The 19676-nt window shown below is 33.9% G+C and overlaps 1 protein-coding gene across 1 annotated transcript; it reads left to right on the forward strand.

The window, feature by feature from the left end:
• The first annotated feature begins 10770 nt into the window (after positions 1-10770).
• Positions 10771-13465, forward strand: LOC145957133 (uncharacterized). Its single transcript, XM_083073349.1, has 3 exons — positions 10771-11671; positions 11921-12040; positions 12702-13465. Exons 1-3 carry the CDS (start codon positions 10771-10773, stop codon positions 13463-13465), a joined length of 1785 nt encoding a protein of 594 aa, XP_082929475.1.
• The last annotated feature ends 6211 nt before the right edge of the window (positions 13466-19676 follow it).

Here is a 19676-nt window from a genome sequence, read left to right on the forward strand (position 1 = left end):
AATGTATCTAGGAATGCAGCTTGGCCCATTAGTAGTCTTAAACCCTAGCCCGTAATGCGGGTGTAGATATTGGATACTCAAGGAATTGATATTTAATATCCGCACCTAGGCTCTTGCTCTAAGGGATTAGGTTCGAGAACTTATGGGTTGACTAAGAAATGTATGTAACAAGAGATTAAGGATTCATTAGTCTGACGTTTGGTGAAATCTAACCCCCACAACCTCACAAAACCATTATACCATTTCTATCCTTTTCCACTCACAAACCAATATTTATTTATAGCTTTCATTCCAATAGTCACAACTTTGAATTCACATGACAAACTATGAAATTGGAATTATTCTTTAGTCACGAATAGTCAATAAATGCTTATTTTACCTTCTAATCCCTGTGGATACGATATTTTTACTACTTGAACGGCCGGTATACTTGCCGTGTTTGAGACCGTTGATAGAATTAAACGAATTTACAAATATTAACAAAAGTGTTTCAACGTAACTCTCAACACGTAACATATACATTTCAAAATATATTAAAATATGAGCACTTTGATTACCTTCAAGTTGTTGTTCAATTTTAACAAAACTTGATATAAACATATAAAGTGATATGAACTTTCAATTTAACGGTTGGATTTACAAAATTCACATTTAATATAAAGTTATTGAACAATGTAATACTTAGTAAAAGTTATACCAGTGTTATTATAACCCTTCTCATTTTAAAATATAAAAATTATTATTTAAAATTTTAAATTTATAATAGATAATTTAAATTGTATCATAATATTAATTTTAAATAGAAATAAGTAGATTGTTAATTATAATAGTAAATAAATATAAATAAAGATTAATTAAATATAATATAATTATTATTATTGGTAATATAATTATTAAATATATTATTATATTTTTATAACGGTTCGGATACACCGAAATGAGAGGGATCCAAAGATGGTATAAGTATGAGATTGTATATTTGAGGATGACTTAAATGAATTAATTTGTACTAACTATACTGACAATATGCATATGCCTTTCTGTAGCTTATCTCATAAGAACTCCACAGTTAAGCGTGCTTGACTTGGAGTAATATAGGGATGAGTGACCTTCTGGGAAATTTCCCAAAAATTGTGTAATTGAGGACAAAACATGCTGAAAAGTGAAGTATTGTTAAATAAAATCCTTGAGAGGCCAAATATGAGTATTTCGTAGCGACCGAATTTGCAACGTCTATAAAATTTAATAAATAAAAAAATAAATCTTTAGCGACCGATTTATTCAGTCACTAATTTGGTCCCTATACACATCAGCGACCAAAATCATTGCAACCATTTTGCGACCGAAATTTTCGGTCGCTAAACAGCGACCAAAAATTTCGGTAGCTAAACAGCGACCAAAATTTTCGGTCGCTAAACCATTTTGCGACTACTTAAATTCGGTCGCTAATTCGATCGCTAAGACAAATAGCGACCGATTTTGGAGGTCGCTAAATCCAATTTTTTTTTGTAGTGATATTTCACCTTAACCAACAATAGGATATTTCACCTTCATTCCTTACTCATTTAAATCCTCAAGGTCAAACCTCCAGCTACAAATAATTCAAAACTTTATCTTCTATGGCCATAGAACAATATTTATCTTCATAAATACGTGAAGAAATAATAACAATATGAGTCAAAGAGACTTTAACAAAACTATATCATAGTTAATTATAAATATATTTACAACAAACATATTTACGTAAAAAGAATATATTAATAGTACCAAGAATATAAATAAAAATGACAATCATTATAAAATAATGAAACAATATAAAATATGAACATCTTAATAATTATTATAGACAAAAATAATCAAAGGTTAAGCAAATAAATGAGGTTAGGGACACCCTACTAAATAAAATAAATAAAAATAGTAGTAGATAAAATTTTAAAGAGATAAGGTTCTCCTCCCCCTTACCTGGATAAGTTAGAGCTAAAATTTGGGCAGGACCTCCTCCTCTGGATTCCTTCTTTCTTTCCCTCTCTCTCTTTCTTTCTCTCTCTCTCTCTCTCTCTCTCTCTCTCTCTCTCTCTCTCTCTCTCTCTCTCTTTCTCTTTCTATCTCTCTCTCTAAGATTTTCACCTTCTCACTAAGTTATAAATTTTTCACCCCCTATGCCCCTATTTATAGGCATCCTGGCGCACCCGGAATGACCCGTACTGATTTCGGAACGGCCCGTTCCGGAACCTTTAAATATACGTAAATTTCTCAACTGGAACGACCCGTTCTGAAATCAGAACGGCCCGTTTCCAAAAAGCAGAACGACCCATTCTAAAATCAGAACGCCCGTTCTAGAGTTCACTTTTACACAGATTGACCATAATGAGAACGACCCTTTTCCAACTGAACTTTTTAGGCATTTTTCTACTCTGGAACGGCCCATTTCCCTGTGGGAACGGTCCGTTCTGGGAAAACCCAAATAGGCCATTTTACACATTTGGAACGGCCCGTTCCATTTTTGAAACGGCCCGTTCCGGGCCAACAAAAACAAGCCTTTTTGAAAATTTGGAACGGCCCGTTCCACTTTTAGGAACGGCCCGTTCTGAGCCTTCAAAATACCAGAATAATTTTATTATTTTTAATTATAAAAATTCCTTTAATAATTTTCATAAATATTTAAAATACATAATAATCAAGTATTAAAATCTCTACATAAAAGACCCATTTTTATTAATTAATAACTATAAGAAAAATAATTTTGATAAATATAAAATATTGTATAAAATTTGGGATGTTACACTTATACTACTCCAGGTCAAGCACAGTTAACTGTGGAGTTCTAATGAGATGGGCTACAGAAAAGCTAATGCATGTTATCAGTATAAGTTGTACTAAATAACTCATTTAAGTCATCTTCAACTATACAATCTCATACTTATACTATTTTTGGATCCCTCTCATTTTGGTATGTCCAGTCCGCTATAAAAATATAAAAATATATAATAATTATATTACCAATAATAATAATTATATTATATTTAATTAATCTTTATTTATATATATATATATATATATACTTACTAGTATAATTAACAATCTACTTATTTCTATTTAAAATTAATATTATGATACAATTTAAATTATTTATTATAAATTTAAAAGTTTAAATAATAATTTATATATTTTAAAATGATAAGGGCTATAATAACACTGGTGTAACTTTAACTAACTATTACACCGCTCAATAACTTTATATTAAATGTGAATTTTGTAAATCCAACCGTTAGATTAAAAGTTCATATCACTTTATATGTTTATATCAAATTTTGTTAAAATTGAACAACAATTTGAAGGTAGTCAAAGTGTTCATATTTTAGTATATTTCGAAATGTATATATTACGTCAATTTTGTTTTACAAGAATGAAGTATCAAATAATCTTGAATTAATATAAAATTTTGTATATATGAGCTAAGAGTAAAAAAATTTAATCTAACGGTTGAATTTATAAAATTCACATTTAAAATATTATTTTTATAAATTAAATTTAGCATTGTAAATAATCCTTATTATTACACTGGTGTTATTATAACCCTTCTCTTTTAAAATATTATTTTTATAAATTAAAATTTAACATTTTAAATAAATTATTAATTAATTAACTTAATATATTTATTCATCTTAAATATAAGAAATAAAATTCAAAAAAATATATTTATTCTTGTTTTATTTTCTAATTATTAACCATTAATAAAATACTAATTTAAAATCTTATCTAATTGTATTATAATATTTTCATATTAAATTTAAAACCAAATATTAGTATGTTATTTTTTATCATCATTAATTTATAAAAATACAAAATAAAAAATGAAAATTTTTAATAATATTTATTTTTTATCAAATATTTATTTTTTTACTATAATCTATTTAGTTTAAAAGCATACGCTACAAGTTATTTTAAAAAAACTTATATTACACTTAAAAGATTGATCTATTTGAATAAAAAAGAATAACAATAATAATAATAATTATTATTATTATCATATTAAATTTACTATAATATATTGAAATTATATATACTTTTATTTATCTTTTTAAATATTAAAATTGTTGATTTATATAATAAAGTGAAATTTATAAGTTTGTTGAAAGATAAATTCATATTCTATTTACATACTTTATTACAATTTTTTAAAAAAGAAAATAAATTATTACCAATATTAAAATTTAAAATATTAAAAAAAAATAATGTACGCATTTCGTTTCCACATTGTATTAAAAGAAAAATATATATAATAAAAATTTGTGAGAAAAAGAAAATCTTAAATATTACCGACGAAAAAAATTCCGTAAGTAATATTTCATAGATAAGTAAACATTATCTAAGAAAAAAATTTCGTAGGTAACTAAAAATTACCTATGGAAAAAATTTCATAGGTAATATTTCGTAGATAACTAAAAATTACTTACGGAAAAAATTTCGTAGGTAATATTCCGTAGATAACTAAACATTATCTACGGAAAAAATTTTGTAGGTAACTATAAATTACCTATGGAAAAAATTTCGTAGGTAATATTCCATAGATAACTAATTTCATAGGTAATATTTCGTAGGTAATTAAAACATTACCTACGAAAAAAATTCCGTAGGTAATATTCCGTAGATAACTAAACATTACCTATGAAAAAAATTCTGTAAATAATATTCCATAGATAACTGAACATTACCTACGAAAAAAATTTCGTAAGTAATATTCCATAGATAATAACAGTTTTTCTTGTAGTGAATACCTGAGGATTTGAGGGAGTAAGCTGAAATGTGCGGTCTGAAAAATGAGTAAACTATTGATTATAAATGTGAAAAAGAGGAGCGAGACTTTCAAAATAATAAAAAAATATTAAAATAGAACAATTTATATATATCGAAAATAGAGTTAGCAATGCCTTTTGTCAGATTAAAATTTGTTAACAATTATTATATTATGATTCTATTAAGACATAGCATACCAACTTGCAAAAGTGAGTTACCTGATTTCTTTTTCTTTTTTTTTAAATGGAAAATATGAAGTCTTGTAATTTTTGAATTGCGTGTGGTTTGCGTGAATCAAAATTTTTAAGTAGTTGAAAATTGAAATTGGCAAAATTGAAATTTTTCGACAACATATATGCAAAATTTAAATTTAAATTTAAATTTAAAAATAGAAGAAGTATAAGCATCAAATGAATAATTTAAACTGAATAACAATTTTTGCAACTAACAAGAAGTACAGGCAATGGAAATAAAGTTGGCATAAGCATATGTATAAAAGAAGGGGGAAATAATGTAATAGACAAAAAAAAAGTGTATTTTTTACTGGATTTCACTATATTTCACTCCATCCTCAATAATATAGTTATTTATTTTCATTTATAGTAAATTCGCCTCTTTTTCTCCTCTTAAAATGTTCATACTAATTTAACTTATCATTTAGAACTTTGCTTGTCTGCTTTTTGGATAAGCCAATTAGTACCTCCTTATTGCACCCATGCTACTTTCCCTCTCATCAAAAGATAAAATGCAATTCCATCTTACTGTTAGAGAAAATGACTAAAGTACTGTTAGAGAAATATAAAATAAAAGAGATATAATCGTTCTGGTACTTCAGAACTAATTGTACTAGCCATATGGAAAATACCATAACAAACACAACAAAAACTACATTGTAGTATTAAAGACATTATCAACACATTTTTATGGTTCTAGATCAATTAATCAGGCTAAGTTGGAATCTGAAGTGCTAAATATATAGGTGTTAGGCCCACTCGAAAAACTGCAAAAGTCGAAATAGTACATAAAGATTCCTCAAAAGATGATATGAAGACAGACACCTTCCAATAACAAATGTTCAAGATCGAAAAGAGTTATGTCGAGATTAGACAAAGATATGCTCGAAAAATAGTAAAGGTGTGTGTGGTGCTGATGGTCATACGAAGGTAGTTAACGTCCAGGTCGAGGAATTAATATACGTGAAATGATGGGTAGGTCGAGAGGTTAATATGAACGTGGGAGAACGGTTATGAGAAGTTTTAATTTGGAAGCCACGTAATGAGCATAGTGGATAGCGGTTATCCCATAGTGGCTTGCATGCACGAAGTTAACCGTCATCAATTCATTCTATAAATTCAAAAGAGTTGCACCATCACAAAGGTCGGAAAACTCATACTAAAATTATACTCTGAAGTACTCTCTGCCTGCGCACATGGCTTTCGTACATGGAATTGTTTTTGGGTATGATTTCTTCTCGGCCATTTTCCTGTTTTCATCTTAGGAGTAGATTTAGTGTAGTTTCTTGTCCTTCTTGTAAGCACGTAGTGGAATTGTAACCTGAACAATATGCTTCAACCTGTACTGCAACTTAATCATTGTATAAAATTGAACCATGATTTGTATTGCAATATCATTATTGTTCATTCTGTTCATCTAAGTGTTTACGTGCATGGAAATAATTATCTATTAATCATTGATGAATGCTTAGAGACCAGCCATTATTGATCATTCAATTTCATTCCTTTTCATTGTAATCCGAGATCATATACCTAAATTGAAACACTTGTTGTGCTAGTCTAAATAAAAAGAACCTGTTAACAAATTCCACCGTAAACAAATTGGCACGCCCAGTGGGACATGTTTAAGGAAAGCATCAGAACATAATTGGACTAGTTTTAGGTGTGTGAGTTGCATGAGATTAAGGAGTGGAAGAACAATGTCTACGTCTAATAGAGAAACAGGTACTAACAATAATAATCACGTAGATGTAGAACAAGCAAATTATAATCCTGATAATGTGACTAATGTGACCAGGGGGGCAACGTCTTCATCCCCTGTGTTACTCGAAAACACAGCTAGGCAAACAAATGTTACTCAGGAACTAGTGAATGTCACTAGGGAATATCCCTGGGGTATGCCACAGAATTGGCGAAATACCCAACCTGTACATGTCGAAATGCCAATACCGTTAATAGGACCCAATTCACAAATGCATGTATCCCCACAGGGATATAATCCTGGGCCGAATGGCATGGGTTTTGTTATGCAAGACCCGTATCAGCATATAGGAACAAGTCAGGAGGGTTCTTTGATTCGACAAGGCAGTTATGTACCTACGAGTATTAGTAATCAAGCCATGATGGCTCTTCGACAACAAATGGACCATAGTAATCATGACATGGTTAATTTGTTGTCAACTCAAATGCATAATATTATGACTCCTCTGTACGAATTGATAAACAAAATAGGGGATAGATTAGGTAATGGACCTCCTTCGAGAGCAATGAGTGCAAACCTGAACGAAATGGAAAACCTTGGGGGGCATGGAAATTTTCATCAGAACGTAGTTCGACCTAATAGGAATCCTAATGATAACTTAGACGAAATGGTAGAAAGAATACTGAATAGGCACAGATTCGATGTTGGTCGAAACGAGCGTCCTTACTTTGTGTCAGCCTTCCCGGATTATATAACTCAGGTAGAACTACCCCGAGGAATCAAAGTACCAAAATTTTCGAAATTTGCGGGAGAATTGACCGAGTCAACAGTCGAACACATAGCTAGGTACGGGGTCGAATGCGGAGATTTAGCGAATAATGAATATCTGAAAATGAAATATTTTCCAAGTTCATTGACTAAACATGCATTCACTTGGTTCACAACTCTACCCCCTAATTCGATACATACTTGGGTTCAGTTAGAAGGTAGTTTCCACGAACATTTCTTCAGAGAGGAAACGAAAGTGAGTATAGTTGATCTAATGAACATTAAGAGACAAAGCCATGAAACTTTAGACGACTATTTAAATAGATTCAGGCAATTAAAATCTCGATGCTATACTAATATACCTGAACATGAATTAGTTAGGATTGCAGCGACAGGGTTAGATTTCTCGATACGCAAGAAATTAGTAAATGAACAGTTGAGGGATATGGCCTAGTTAGCCGAAAAGGTAAGGAGGATCGAACAGATTAAGATAGAGAAAGAAAGATTAAGAAAATTTGAAAAATTTGTTCGAAAAGAGAAGGTCGCGTATTTAGAAAATTCCGAACTTAGTGAAGATCCTAACTGTGAGGTTTCGAGTGAAGATTTTGAGATCAACTTAGCAGAACTATGTAACAGCCCAGCAACCCGCATGTGGATATTGTCCGCTTTGGCCGCAGCCCTCACGGTTTTGCTTCTGGCAATGGCACGCATGCCACACCAAAACGCGTCCACGCAAGGAAGGTATCCCCACCCATATATATGGCATGCTTCGTTCTCCTTCCTAACCGATGTGGGACTTCACAATCCACCCCCCTCAAGGGAGTCCAGCGCCCTCGCTGGCACACCGGCTCGGGTCCAGACTCTGATACCAAATGTAACAGCCCAGCAACCCGCATGTGGATATTGTCCGCTTTGGCCGTGAATGTAACATCCCAGCAACCCGCATGTGGATATTGTCCGCTTTGGCCGCAGCCCTCACGGTTTTGCTTCTGGCAATGGCACGCATGCCACCCCAAAACGCGTCCACACAAGGAAGGTATCCACACCCATATATATGGCATGCTTCGTTCTCCTTCCTAACCGATGTGGGACTTCACAATCCACCCCCCTCAAGGGAGTCCAGCGCCCTCGCTGGCACACCGGCCCGGGTCCCGGCTCTGATACCAAATGTAACATCCCAGCAACCCGCATGTGGATATTGTCCGCTTTGGCCGCAGCCCTCACGGTTTTGCTTCAGGCAATGGCACGCATGCCACCCCAAAACGCATCCACACAAGGAAGGTATCCACACCCATATATATGGCATGCTTCGTTCTCCTTCCTAACCGATGTGGGACTTCACAAACTACGTCCTGGCCCCACGTATCAATGTCAAATGTTAAAACCAGGGGATAACGTAGAAGGAAATTCGATTAAGAAATATAGTTTTGACGTAACAAAAGCAGAAAAAATATTTGATATCTTATTAAAAGATAAACAAATTGTACTCCCTGAAAATCATAAAATCCCACCATTCGAGCAGAGAAAAGGAAAGAAATTTTGCAAGTATCACAATATGTATGGTCATTGGACTAACAACTGTGTGCGTTTCAGGGATTTGATCGAAAGGGCGATTACTGATGGTCGTCTTGCTTTCAAAGAGAAAGACATGAAGGTGGATACAGACCCATTCGCTGCTCATACTGGATACGTCGAACCAGTCTCGATGGGTATCAACATGGTGGATGTTGCTGTCGAGGATGATGAGAACATCGAATCCATTTCTGATGAGAAGCTTGAGGAGTTAATAGAGGATTTTGCCAAGGAGCAGGAGCCTATATACCCCAAAGAAGGGGATAGTTTGGTTGAGTTCTTGTCGAAAAAGAAAGAAGCTGATAAAGAGGTTATGCTGTGTCCTCGATGTAGTGCTGTTTTCGATAGGGCTGCTACTAAAGCCTTTGAAGAATCAGATATGATGAGGAACTACAAAGCTGAAAGTTTTTGACAAAAGTCCAAGACTAATGCTGGACCACATGCTGGGTTAACAATGAGGCAGGTTTATATGCCTCAATACAATGCTCCAGTAGGAAAAATGGAGATGTATAACTCCTCGAGATTCGGCAATACTTTCGTACCAAATGCTAATGTCCCCATCGGAAAATGGAATGTACCTCCGAAACCCATAGTTGGTGGAATGGGTCGAGGGAAGCAGGTAATGACTTATGCTAGAAACCCAGTACAAGGAAATCTCGGGAAATTCTCGAATCAGGCTCCAAGGTCTGGTAAATTTTCGACTGGGGGATATGGACAGGGCTTTCGACAACCGTTCAATAATTTAACTAAGACCCAGTGGAGGAGACAGCAAAGGATGCGAAAAGCTACCTTTAAAGGTGTTGGGGGAAACCGCTTCTCGATCCCTGTACCTCAGAAAGGGGAATCATCTCAAAAGTTTCTCGAGGATGATGAAGACATGATTACTGATTGCTTCGAAAGTGGTTTCGAGTACTCTCTGGAAGACATTTGCAGGGTAGTTTCCATTCTGCCTTCCGAGTATGTTGGGGCTATGGAGTCTGTGAACGAACAAGAGGATATTCATCGAGAGGACTTCTTCGATGACCCCAATTATGAATCCAAAATCATATGGGTCAATCAAATCTCGAGGGTGATCCCCAAGTTCAATTCTGCTGTGTTCGACTCTCCCACGGAGGAAATGAAGGGACACCTTAAGCCCCTATTGCTGACATTGATGATCGAGGGGCAAGAGGTGAATAAGGTTTTGGTCGACGGAGGTGCAGTTGTGAACATCTTGCCAAAAACAATGCTGAAAAGGGTTGGGAAGTCTTTGGGTGACTTGAAGCCTCACAACATAATGATTTCTGACTATGCAGGGAAGTCTTCACACCCTGAAGGCATGATTCTGCTTGATGTGCAGATTGGGAGTGTGAAGAGAACCACTATGTTTATAGTAACGCCATCCAAGGCAAATTTCAATGTTTTGCTAGGTCGAGAATGGATCCATGGAGTAGGTGCAGTTCCTTCCACAGTGCACCAGAAGATTTTCTTCTGGAATGATGATGAAGGGTTAGAGGTTCTCGAGGCCGACCAGAAAACATATGAAGTTGGTATGTATTTCGCTGATCAACAATTGACAGGATTTGCCAAGACTAAACCGTTCGATGCTTATAATTCTGGGGTGATGGATGAAGAAGCAGGAGTCAAGAAAACTTTCTGTTGGGACGTTAAGAGAGGATTCGTGATTCGAGCCGAAAAGGATTCGGCTTCGCTTGAGGAATGAAGGATGAGAATCCTTATTCGAGCTTCTTAGCTCGAATATCGGCTTACATGGCCGATCGAACGACCAATATAGCCGAAGAGGTTGAAGGTGAAGAAGGATGTTTGGGAATAGATGACAAAAGTACGGTCACTTTGGCCGAGGAAAAACGAAAAATAGAAAAACAAAGGGACCAACGAGTCTCGAGTAAAAAAGAAAATCAAAAAATAGAAAGAGGCCAAGAGGTCGAAAAAACAAAAACAAAAGAGTATGAAAAGCAAGAGCTTGAACTCAAATTAGACTGTATTTTCGATAATTCGCCCTTGGGATTCGAAAGGGACGCCAAGGAAGAATATAAGTTAGAATCCCAAGACCCACTGGAAGAAGTTAATCTGGGGACTGTCGAGAATAAAAAAGTCACTTATATCAGCAAGTTCTTGCAAGGGGAATTGAAGGAGGAAATCATTCGAGTCTTGCATGAATACAAAGATTGCTTTGCATGGGATTATGATGAAATGCTAGGACTAGATCGAGAGTTGGTAGAGCATAGGCTACCCATGATCCCAGGAAAGAAACCCGTGAAGCAAACTCCTCGACGATTCGCTCCTGAAATAATCGAGAAAATCAAGGGAGAGATTGAGAGATTACTAAAAGCGAAGTTCATCAGAACTTCAAGATATCCTGAGTGGATCTCGAATGTAGTGCCGGTTATAAAGAAAAACGGGAAACTCAGAGTATGCATTGACTTTCGAGATCTCAACATGGAAACTCCCAAAGATGAGTATCCTATGCCCATTGCTGAAACCATGATAGACGCTGCTGCAGGTAATGAAATTATGTCTTTACTTGATGGTTATTCAGGATATAACCAAATTTTCATTGCAGCTAATGATGTATCGAAAACTGCTTTTCGATGTCCAGGTACGTTGGGCGTTTATGAATGGGTGATGATGCCATTTGGACTAAAAAATGCAGGTGCCACTTACCAGAGGGCAATGAATTTAATATTCCATGATCTAATTGGTAAGTTCATACAAGTATACATTGATGATATAATTATTGGGTCGAAACAAAAAGCAGACCACCTAAGCCATTTAAAATTATCTTTTGAAAGAATGAGAAGACATGGTTTGAAAATGAATCCACTAAAATGTGCTTTTGGTGTTTCAGCAGGAGAATTTCTGGGGTTTGTTATACACCAGAAAGGGATTGAAGTAAATCGAAACAAAACGAAGGCTATCATGGAAACTAAACTTCCATCAAATAAGAAGGAACTTCAATCTCTCCTAGGTAAAGTAAACTTCCTGCGAAGATTCATATCGAACTTGTCTGGTAAAACTAAAGTATTTTCTCCTCTTTTACATTTAAAAAAGGAACAAGAATTTCGATGGAACGAAGAGCACCAGAAAGCGTTCGATGAAATCAAAGTTTACTTGGCTCATCCACCAGTGCTTGCACGATTCGACTATTGCGGGCATGCTGGCGTAAGATGATGAAAATGGCATCGAGAGAGTCATTTACTATTTAAGTCGAATGTTAGTAGGGGCGGAAATTAGATATACCCCTTTAGAGAAATTATGTTTAAGTCTTTATGTTGCTTGTACAAAGTTGAAGTACTATATTAGGACTCGTGATGTTGTAATATTTTGTCGAAGTAATGTGATAAAATATATGTTGTGTAAACCTGTGTTACATTCTCGAGTTGGTAAATGTGCACTTGCATTAACTAAATACTCATTAACTTTCGAGCCATTAAAAGCAACCAAAGGTCAAGTAATTACAGATTTTCTTGTAGATCACTCGAAAGAAACTGAAAAAATTAATTACTTAGCCATTAAGCCTTGGGAATTATTTTTCGATGGTTCGAAACATGACTTAGGCACTGGGATAGGTTTGTTAATCATTTCTCCTCAAGGAATTCCGACTAAGTTATCATTCAAAACAAATACAGGATACTCGAATAATGAAACTGAATACCAAGCACTCATTACTGAACTCGAGATTCTTAAAGAATTGGGCGCTAAAAATGTGGTAATTCGAGGAGATTCACAACTGGTCATCAAACAATTAACTCGAGAGTATAAGTGTTTAAACGAAAAATTAGTTGAATTCAAGACTCGAGTTGTGCAGTTACTTGATACGTTTGGTGAAGTAGAATTACAACACATTCCTCGGGACTCAAATCTTATCGCAAATGAGTTGGCTCAGATAGCCTCTGGATATAAAATCAGTAAAGAGTGTCTCGAATATCTGATTCATACAGAAAGTGAAGTGTTAGACCATCGAGAAATTCTAAGCATAGGTTCAGCAAGTCAACAAGATTGGAGGAGCGAATTGATCGAATACTTGCGAAATCCTAATATAAAGGTTGAAAGGAAGATTAAACTCCAAGCTCTCAATTATCTCTTACTAAACGATGAATTGTACAAAAGAGGTTTCGATGGAGTTTTGTTCAAATATCTGGGAAACCATGAAAGTTATATAGCCATGGCAGAGATACATGAAGGCGTTTGTGGAGCACATCAGGCTGGAAAGAAGATGAAATGGGTTTTGTCGAGGAAAGGCTTGTATTGGCCAACCATGATTAAGGATTTATCGAATTCGCAAAAAGTTGTGAAGAGTGTCAAAAACATGGACCAATACAAAAGGTACCAGCAAGTGAGTTGCATTCGATCATCAAACCTTGGCCATTTCGAGGTTGGGCAATGGATTTAATTGGACAAATCACTACAAAAAACATATTAAATAATAGAGGTTATTTTGCGGAGGTTTTAAAAACCTCCTTAAATTATTAAATTAGGTACAAATACTGCAATTTTTTAAATTAATTTACGGAGGTTTTTAACCTCTTCTAATTAAAAAATATTTTCCCGCTTAAATCTCATTTTTCTGTAAAATAAATTATTTTTCCGCTTAAACTCGCGCGTCCCTCTTCTTAAAAATCAGAATTCTCTTTTGTGAAATGTGAAACCCTAAACGACGTTCGAGTGGCATTCGTAGTGAAGCGTGGTGGCACCCAGCAATTACATCTCCGTGCTCACGCTGCTGTTGCATTTCGTGCTGAGTTGGGTGGTTGTCTACAAATTGGGGTTTGGGCTGATTGGGTCATCTTTGACGCTGAGTTGGGTGCCCAGTTCTTGCACATACTTACTCATCAGGCGATTCTTGCGCACTGCTGTCTTTCAAAAGGTAAATGAAAACCCTTTAATAATGGTCGAAGATTAAACTCCTACCAGTATGTTTTTCTACATTATTTTTGTTGACTCAGAGTAGACATGCGCGTTGATTTTATATTCGAGTTTGAAATCCTTCTTCCATTTTACACTTCATGGGAAATTAGGTGATGTTTAATGTTAAAATATGTGTTTGGTTGGAAACTGAATATGTGATTTTATATTCGAGTTTGAAATCGTTCTTCCATTTTAGTATATTTGGGGAAAAAAAAATTCTTTTTGTAGCATGACCATTAGTCAACAGAAACACCTAAAATGATACCAGCTAAATAGCTTTCAATAATTCTACACTTACCTTAGCAGCACCAACTGTGTCATCAACTGCTTCTCGCACCAATCTGAATTTTGTTAGCGTGTTCTCACATTGAGCAAGAGCCTGAAAAGTGTTAGTCTAGGATATGTTTGTGATTCATGAAAAGTCCTATGACATTCAAAAAACATATAAATTTGGATGGATTATGTTATATGGTGGATTTTGAGTGACCTTTTAGTTGAATGTATAAATAACACTCATTCAACAATCCCACCTAAACCCTTAAGACTTCCCTACTCTTTCATTCCTTAGTTTTTCACTCGTGGCCAGACTGTTGTTTCTTCCATCACACAATCCCTTCACTTTTCGTTGAAAGCAAATAGGCAATACAGACATTGATACAGTACTTTACAGACATTAGTTGTAAATGTCTAAATTCTTTTAAGTTAGCTATACCTATGATTCTAAAGTATTAGATAATGTCTTTTCCTAGTTTGTATAACAGGAGATTGGATTTTCTTAGGTTTTGTCACTCTGTTAAATAGAAAACTTTTCAAGAATATTCACATTTACAACTTAAAGATCGATTTTTGTGTATGGGAAAACACTTGTATTTTCATTTCCTATTTTCTCTATTAATTATAAAAATGAATTTTCTTAATTTGTTTCTTAGTTTCAAATATTAGAACTTGAAATGATGAAGGGAATATTTTTTATACTAATTTTATTTGTATTATATATGTAATTAGTTAAATATTTCCTAGTGGATTGTGAATTGATTAAGGTACATGTGAATTCGTGATTCTTTGGATTCTGTAACAGTTTTTCTGTATTTTCAAGTTGTGGAGTTTTCATAACAAAGCTGTGACATAATGTATAGCAGATTAACTTTGTATTCTTTATTAACACTCTCAACAATGTACCATATCTTTCTGCATTTATGCAGCAAGCAAATATGGAAAAAAAAAACATAGCAAAATCGCTTCTACAGTTCTAAAATAAACTTTTATTACATGAATATATAATAGTAATATTATTTTACAGAAACCTGTAATATATATTGTTGTTTTTCCAACAGGAACCAATAGAGAGTGTTAGAGGTGCTGTGTTGTGTAAGAACAAAACCATATAAGATTAACCCTTTTCTTTTGCAGAAATTAAGAAAGGATCTGACCTTGCACATCCTATGAGCTGAATCACAGATCCAAAGAGAAGGAAAGTACATTTGAAAGCCAACCCCACTGCTTTCCAATACGGACCCAACAACCCATCAAGCACCTCAAACCACTGAAACAGTGAGTTTCAATTTAGAATATAGTTAATAGTTAATATGATATTAGGTTCTCCAAGTGAAAATTGCTTAAGTAGTATTTATATACATGTTCCTGTATTTGCTTCTCCAAGTCAAAATTGCAGAATTTATAGAATTAAGCTTAAAAAGAACAAATAAAAATGAGAAAATGTTGAGGGGCTGCAACTTCCTAATCTTCTACTCCACCTACTTCTCTGTCTGCCTCTTCATTAGTCACTCTTTTACCAAATTCACTCCTTTCTTCTACTTAGGAATTTTCTAATTCCATAGTGGATATTCTCATTATCTTTATACTGCCCATGTGGTGGTCTGAATTCTGATGCTGTGTAGCCCTTGTTTTCTCTTTTAATATGCCTTTTTAATAGGAGGTTTAATTTATTAAAATCGTTATATGTGGGAAAGATCTAGATGGGATCGTCATCAGCTGTTATGTGGAAAACTTGATGTGCTAACCAAAGTGCTTGTGAAGCATGATGCCTGCTGGCATGTTTTGATTGTGTTCTGTGACATGATCACTTACAACCTGCCTATGTTATCGACCTGTTACTTTTGGTTGCATGCTGGGTCAGGTTTAGAATAGTTTATATGAATTCCTCATACAAGTTGTCTTCAAGCTATCATTTAACTTGGGCTGTTATGCATGACAAACAAGTAATTTCTGTAAAATATATCTGACTTGTAGTGAAAGTTAATAATGAATTGTTAGAAATACTTGGAATATCACTTGTATCAATACAGTTTTATTTCGTTTTAACTTTTAAGTAGAGCTGGTGCAGGCTCTTATTATAGAGACGTGCTGCATTGTATCTTTTCTTAGTTTTCTATTTTTGATTCTTTTAGAGTTCAGTTACAACTGAACTGTGTAATCATTCCTATGAATTACAATTCAAAAGCCTAATTAACTAAAGTAAACACTTTCATGACAAGCTGAACAATTCAGTGCAGAGCCGCGACTTTAAAGCACGATTTTAGGTCTGAAAATGTCCAAACTGGGTTTTTCGTCCAACATGAGAATTGTAGATCTCTGTCTTATCTTTACAGGGACACCAAGTTTTCCAAATTCCGAGTTGAATAGTTCCAGATATGGCTTGTACAAGAAACTGTCAAAACAGGAAATTCTTACGGAAAATTAGTAAAATTTATAACTAATTCCTAAATGATTCACTAATGCAAATCTAAACTAAAACATGAATATAGGATACTAAAAAGAATCAAATAAGGTAAAAACACATAAAGAAAGATATACTAAAATATGACTATCAGTATGACAACTTAAACTGATATAAGCTGAATTAAAAAAAAAATTACTATATAAGTTTCTTGTATACAACATATCATGGGCCATTTATATACCTTGAGAGTATTATCTGGTCTTAGTGTATCTACTTTCAGTTCCCTCTTATTGGCTGTGTTTGACAAAATGATGGATTCAACTATATTTCATGCTAACATAGGATCAAGAAGTGTTTTTCATAGTTGTCTTTTTGCTAAAGAACAAATCTCTCTTTAAAGAGTTCAGTCAATAATGAACCGAATTATCAAGTCAAGATAAATTTGATTATGTATAGTTAGCAAGCATTTTTTGCATTGACCATTCAATGCTGGGTTGTTTGTAAAGCACTATTATTGAAATTAACAATAATACATCTAATATATGCATAAATTACTTGCTGCATTATTATAGGATGCTTATTCACATCTGTTAGTTGCTGCAACCACTTGTTATATGAAATCTTCATCTTTAAAATTGCGAAATTACGATTTCAATATGCACTTACAACATAGGTTCTGTGATTTTCTTTTTCAGAGCTACAAGGAATTAACTGGAACTTCTTGGACCTATTTGTACTTCATTAGCTTCTACGTAATTACTGTTTTGTTGCTTTTGAATTGGGTATGGTTTACTCTGTCCTTATTTAATACCTTTTCCGCTGTCAATTTTATGGAATACAAACTATATATCAGGAATGAGAACATTGAGAAGTGACAAGTGTTTCTCGTATGGACATGCATAATTCTAATTCTTTACAATTAAATACAACTTCTAAAATATATTTAATAGAAAACAGTAATAAAAAATCATTTTTGTTGAGATCTTTACAATTAATAATAATTGTACTGCACTGATTTCTCTATTTTTTTATATTAGAGAACCCAACAAAGAACATGAAAAATAAACTATATTTAGGTCATTCATAAAAAGAAAACACTGCAGCCTATACCTATTTTTTTCTACAAATCCTTACCGGAAGAGTTTCCCATATTGCCTCATCACTCATGATTTCTATTACAATTTTTGGTTTGGCTGGATGTTTTGTTGGTTTAGTTCTAGTTTTGGTTGTTCAGAGTCTGAATGGACTACTCTCAGTCCTTGGTTATTGGGTTGGGAACTAGTTGGCTGCTACACATCTCTAGTTTGGTGTTGCTATTATGGTTTTGGCTTCATGGAGTTGTTGGTTTGTAGTTCTAGTTTTAACTATGGGTTATGTTGTTGGTTACATTAATTGGTTGGTCTGTTTTGGTCCTTGGCTAATATAGTCATGGGTGTTTGGAATTGTCATTATCATATAATATTTTTATATATATTTTTCCTGACTGAGTGTTTTTTCTTTTCTTATTTCAGCCAAACGATGCTTCAAGTGTTCCTAATACACCTTTGGATGCAAGAGGATCATCTGGTGCTAGCAACCCTTAGTTTGCATATAATGTATTTTGGATTTAAAGTTTAGTATGAGGCTAATTTGACAATGTTATGGATTTTATGTTGTACTTGGATTTATAATAGAAGTTTGAATTATAAATCTTTGAACTATATGTTGTGTTTTTGGTTATTAATGGAATTTCTTCATCCATTTTATGTGTTTTTTTTTTCACTAAGTTTCTTATAAATATCAAAAGTGAAAATGGGAAATTGTAATACATGTAGATTATACAATTAAAATGAGTATAAAAATTATTATACAGGAAAATAGGGAGGATTAGAAACTCCACAAAAATATATTGATTAATGATCGTAATAATTAATTTACTTTAAAACCTCCACTAAATAATCTTTACTGTTATTCCACTTCAAAGCCTCTAGTAAAAAATCTCTGCAATTAGCATAGCTTTAAAACCTCCTTTAAAAAACCTCTACAGTTAGCATATCTTTAAAACCTCCTTTAAAAAACATCCACTATTAGTGTAGGTTTAAAACCTCCTTTAAAAAACCTCCACTATTAGTGTAGGTTTAAAACCTCCGTTAACAAAACCGCCGCTAAACACTCACAATACCAGAGGTTTCTAAAAAATGCTGTTAATTGCTTGCGGCGAATGTAACTGCGGAGGTTTTTAAAAACCTCTGCGATTTATTTTGCGGAGGGTAAAAACCTCCACTAAACGTAAAAATAACCTCCACTGTTTAGCTGATTTATTGTAGTGAATACACCCATCTTCTTCGAAAAATCACAAATATATTTTGGTTACCATAGATTACTTTACAAAATGGGTTGAAGCTATTCCTTTAAAAGATGTTGAGCAAAACGACATAATTAATTTCATCGAAGATCACATTATTACAAGGTTTGGGATTCCTCAAACAATTACTACTGATCAAGGCACAGTCTTCACGGGTCGAAAAGTCGCTCAATATACAGAATCGAGAGGGATTAGGTTGATAACTTAAACACCATATTATGCGCAAGCAAATGGTCAAGTCAAGGCTGCTAACAAAGTGGTGATCGGATTAATTAAAAAGCATGTATCAAGCAGGCCACGAAGTTGGCATGAAACACTTGTGCAAATTCTATGGGCATACAGAAATTCTCCGAGAGATGCTACAAAAACTACTCCATATAAATTAGTGTATGGGCATGAGGCTATCCTTCCTATTGATATTAACTTACAATCAATTCATATACAGAAACAGAATGAATTACCTACTGATGATTATTGGAATTTAATGTATGATGAGTTGATTTCTTTAGAGGAGGAAAGGTTAATTGCGTTGCAAAATATTGTTCGACAAAAGGAAAGAGTCGAGAAATCGTACAACAAGAGGGTTAAAACACAACGATTTCGAGTTGGGGACTTGGTGTTAAAAGTAATTCTTCCCATGGATCAAAAATCTCGATATTTAGGCAAGTGGTC

The sequence above is a fragment of the Cajanus cajan genome, chromosome 4 (assembly GCF_000230855.2).
Source record: "Cajanus cajan strain Asha chromosome 4, NIPB_CcT2T_4, whole genome shotgun sequence".
NCBI classification, from domain to species: Eukaryota; Viridiplantae; Streptophyta; class Magnoliopsida; order Fabales; family Fabaceae; genus Cajanus; species Cajanus cajan.

What these genes read in the sequence shown, in the direction of transcription:
- LOC145957133 (XM_083073349.1), top strand. Translation starts at nt 10,771, where the DNA reads ATGAAGGATGAGAATCCTTATTCGAGCTTCTTAGCTCGAATATCGGCT. An exon ending in AACTGCTTTTCGATGTCCAG is followed by an intron (nt 11,672 to 11,920) that starts GTACGTTGGGCG and finishes TTGGTGTTTCAG; the next exon opens with CAGGAGAATTTCTGGGGTTT. An exon ending in GGAACTTCAATCTCTCCTAG is followed by an intron (nt 12,041 to 12,701) that starts GTAAAGTAAACT and finishes AAACAAATACAG; the next exon opens with GATACTCGAATAATGAAACT.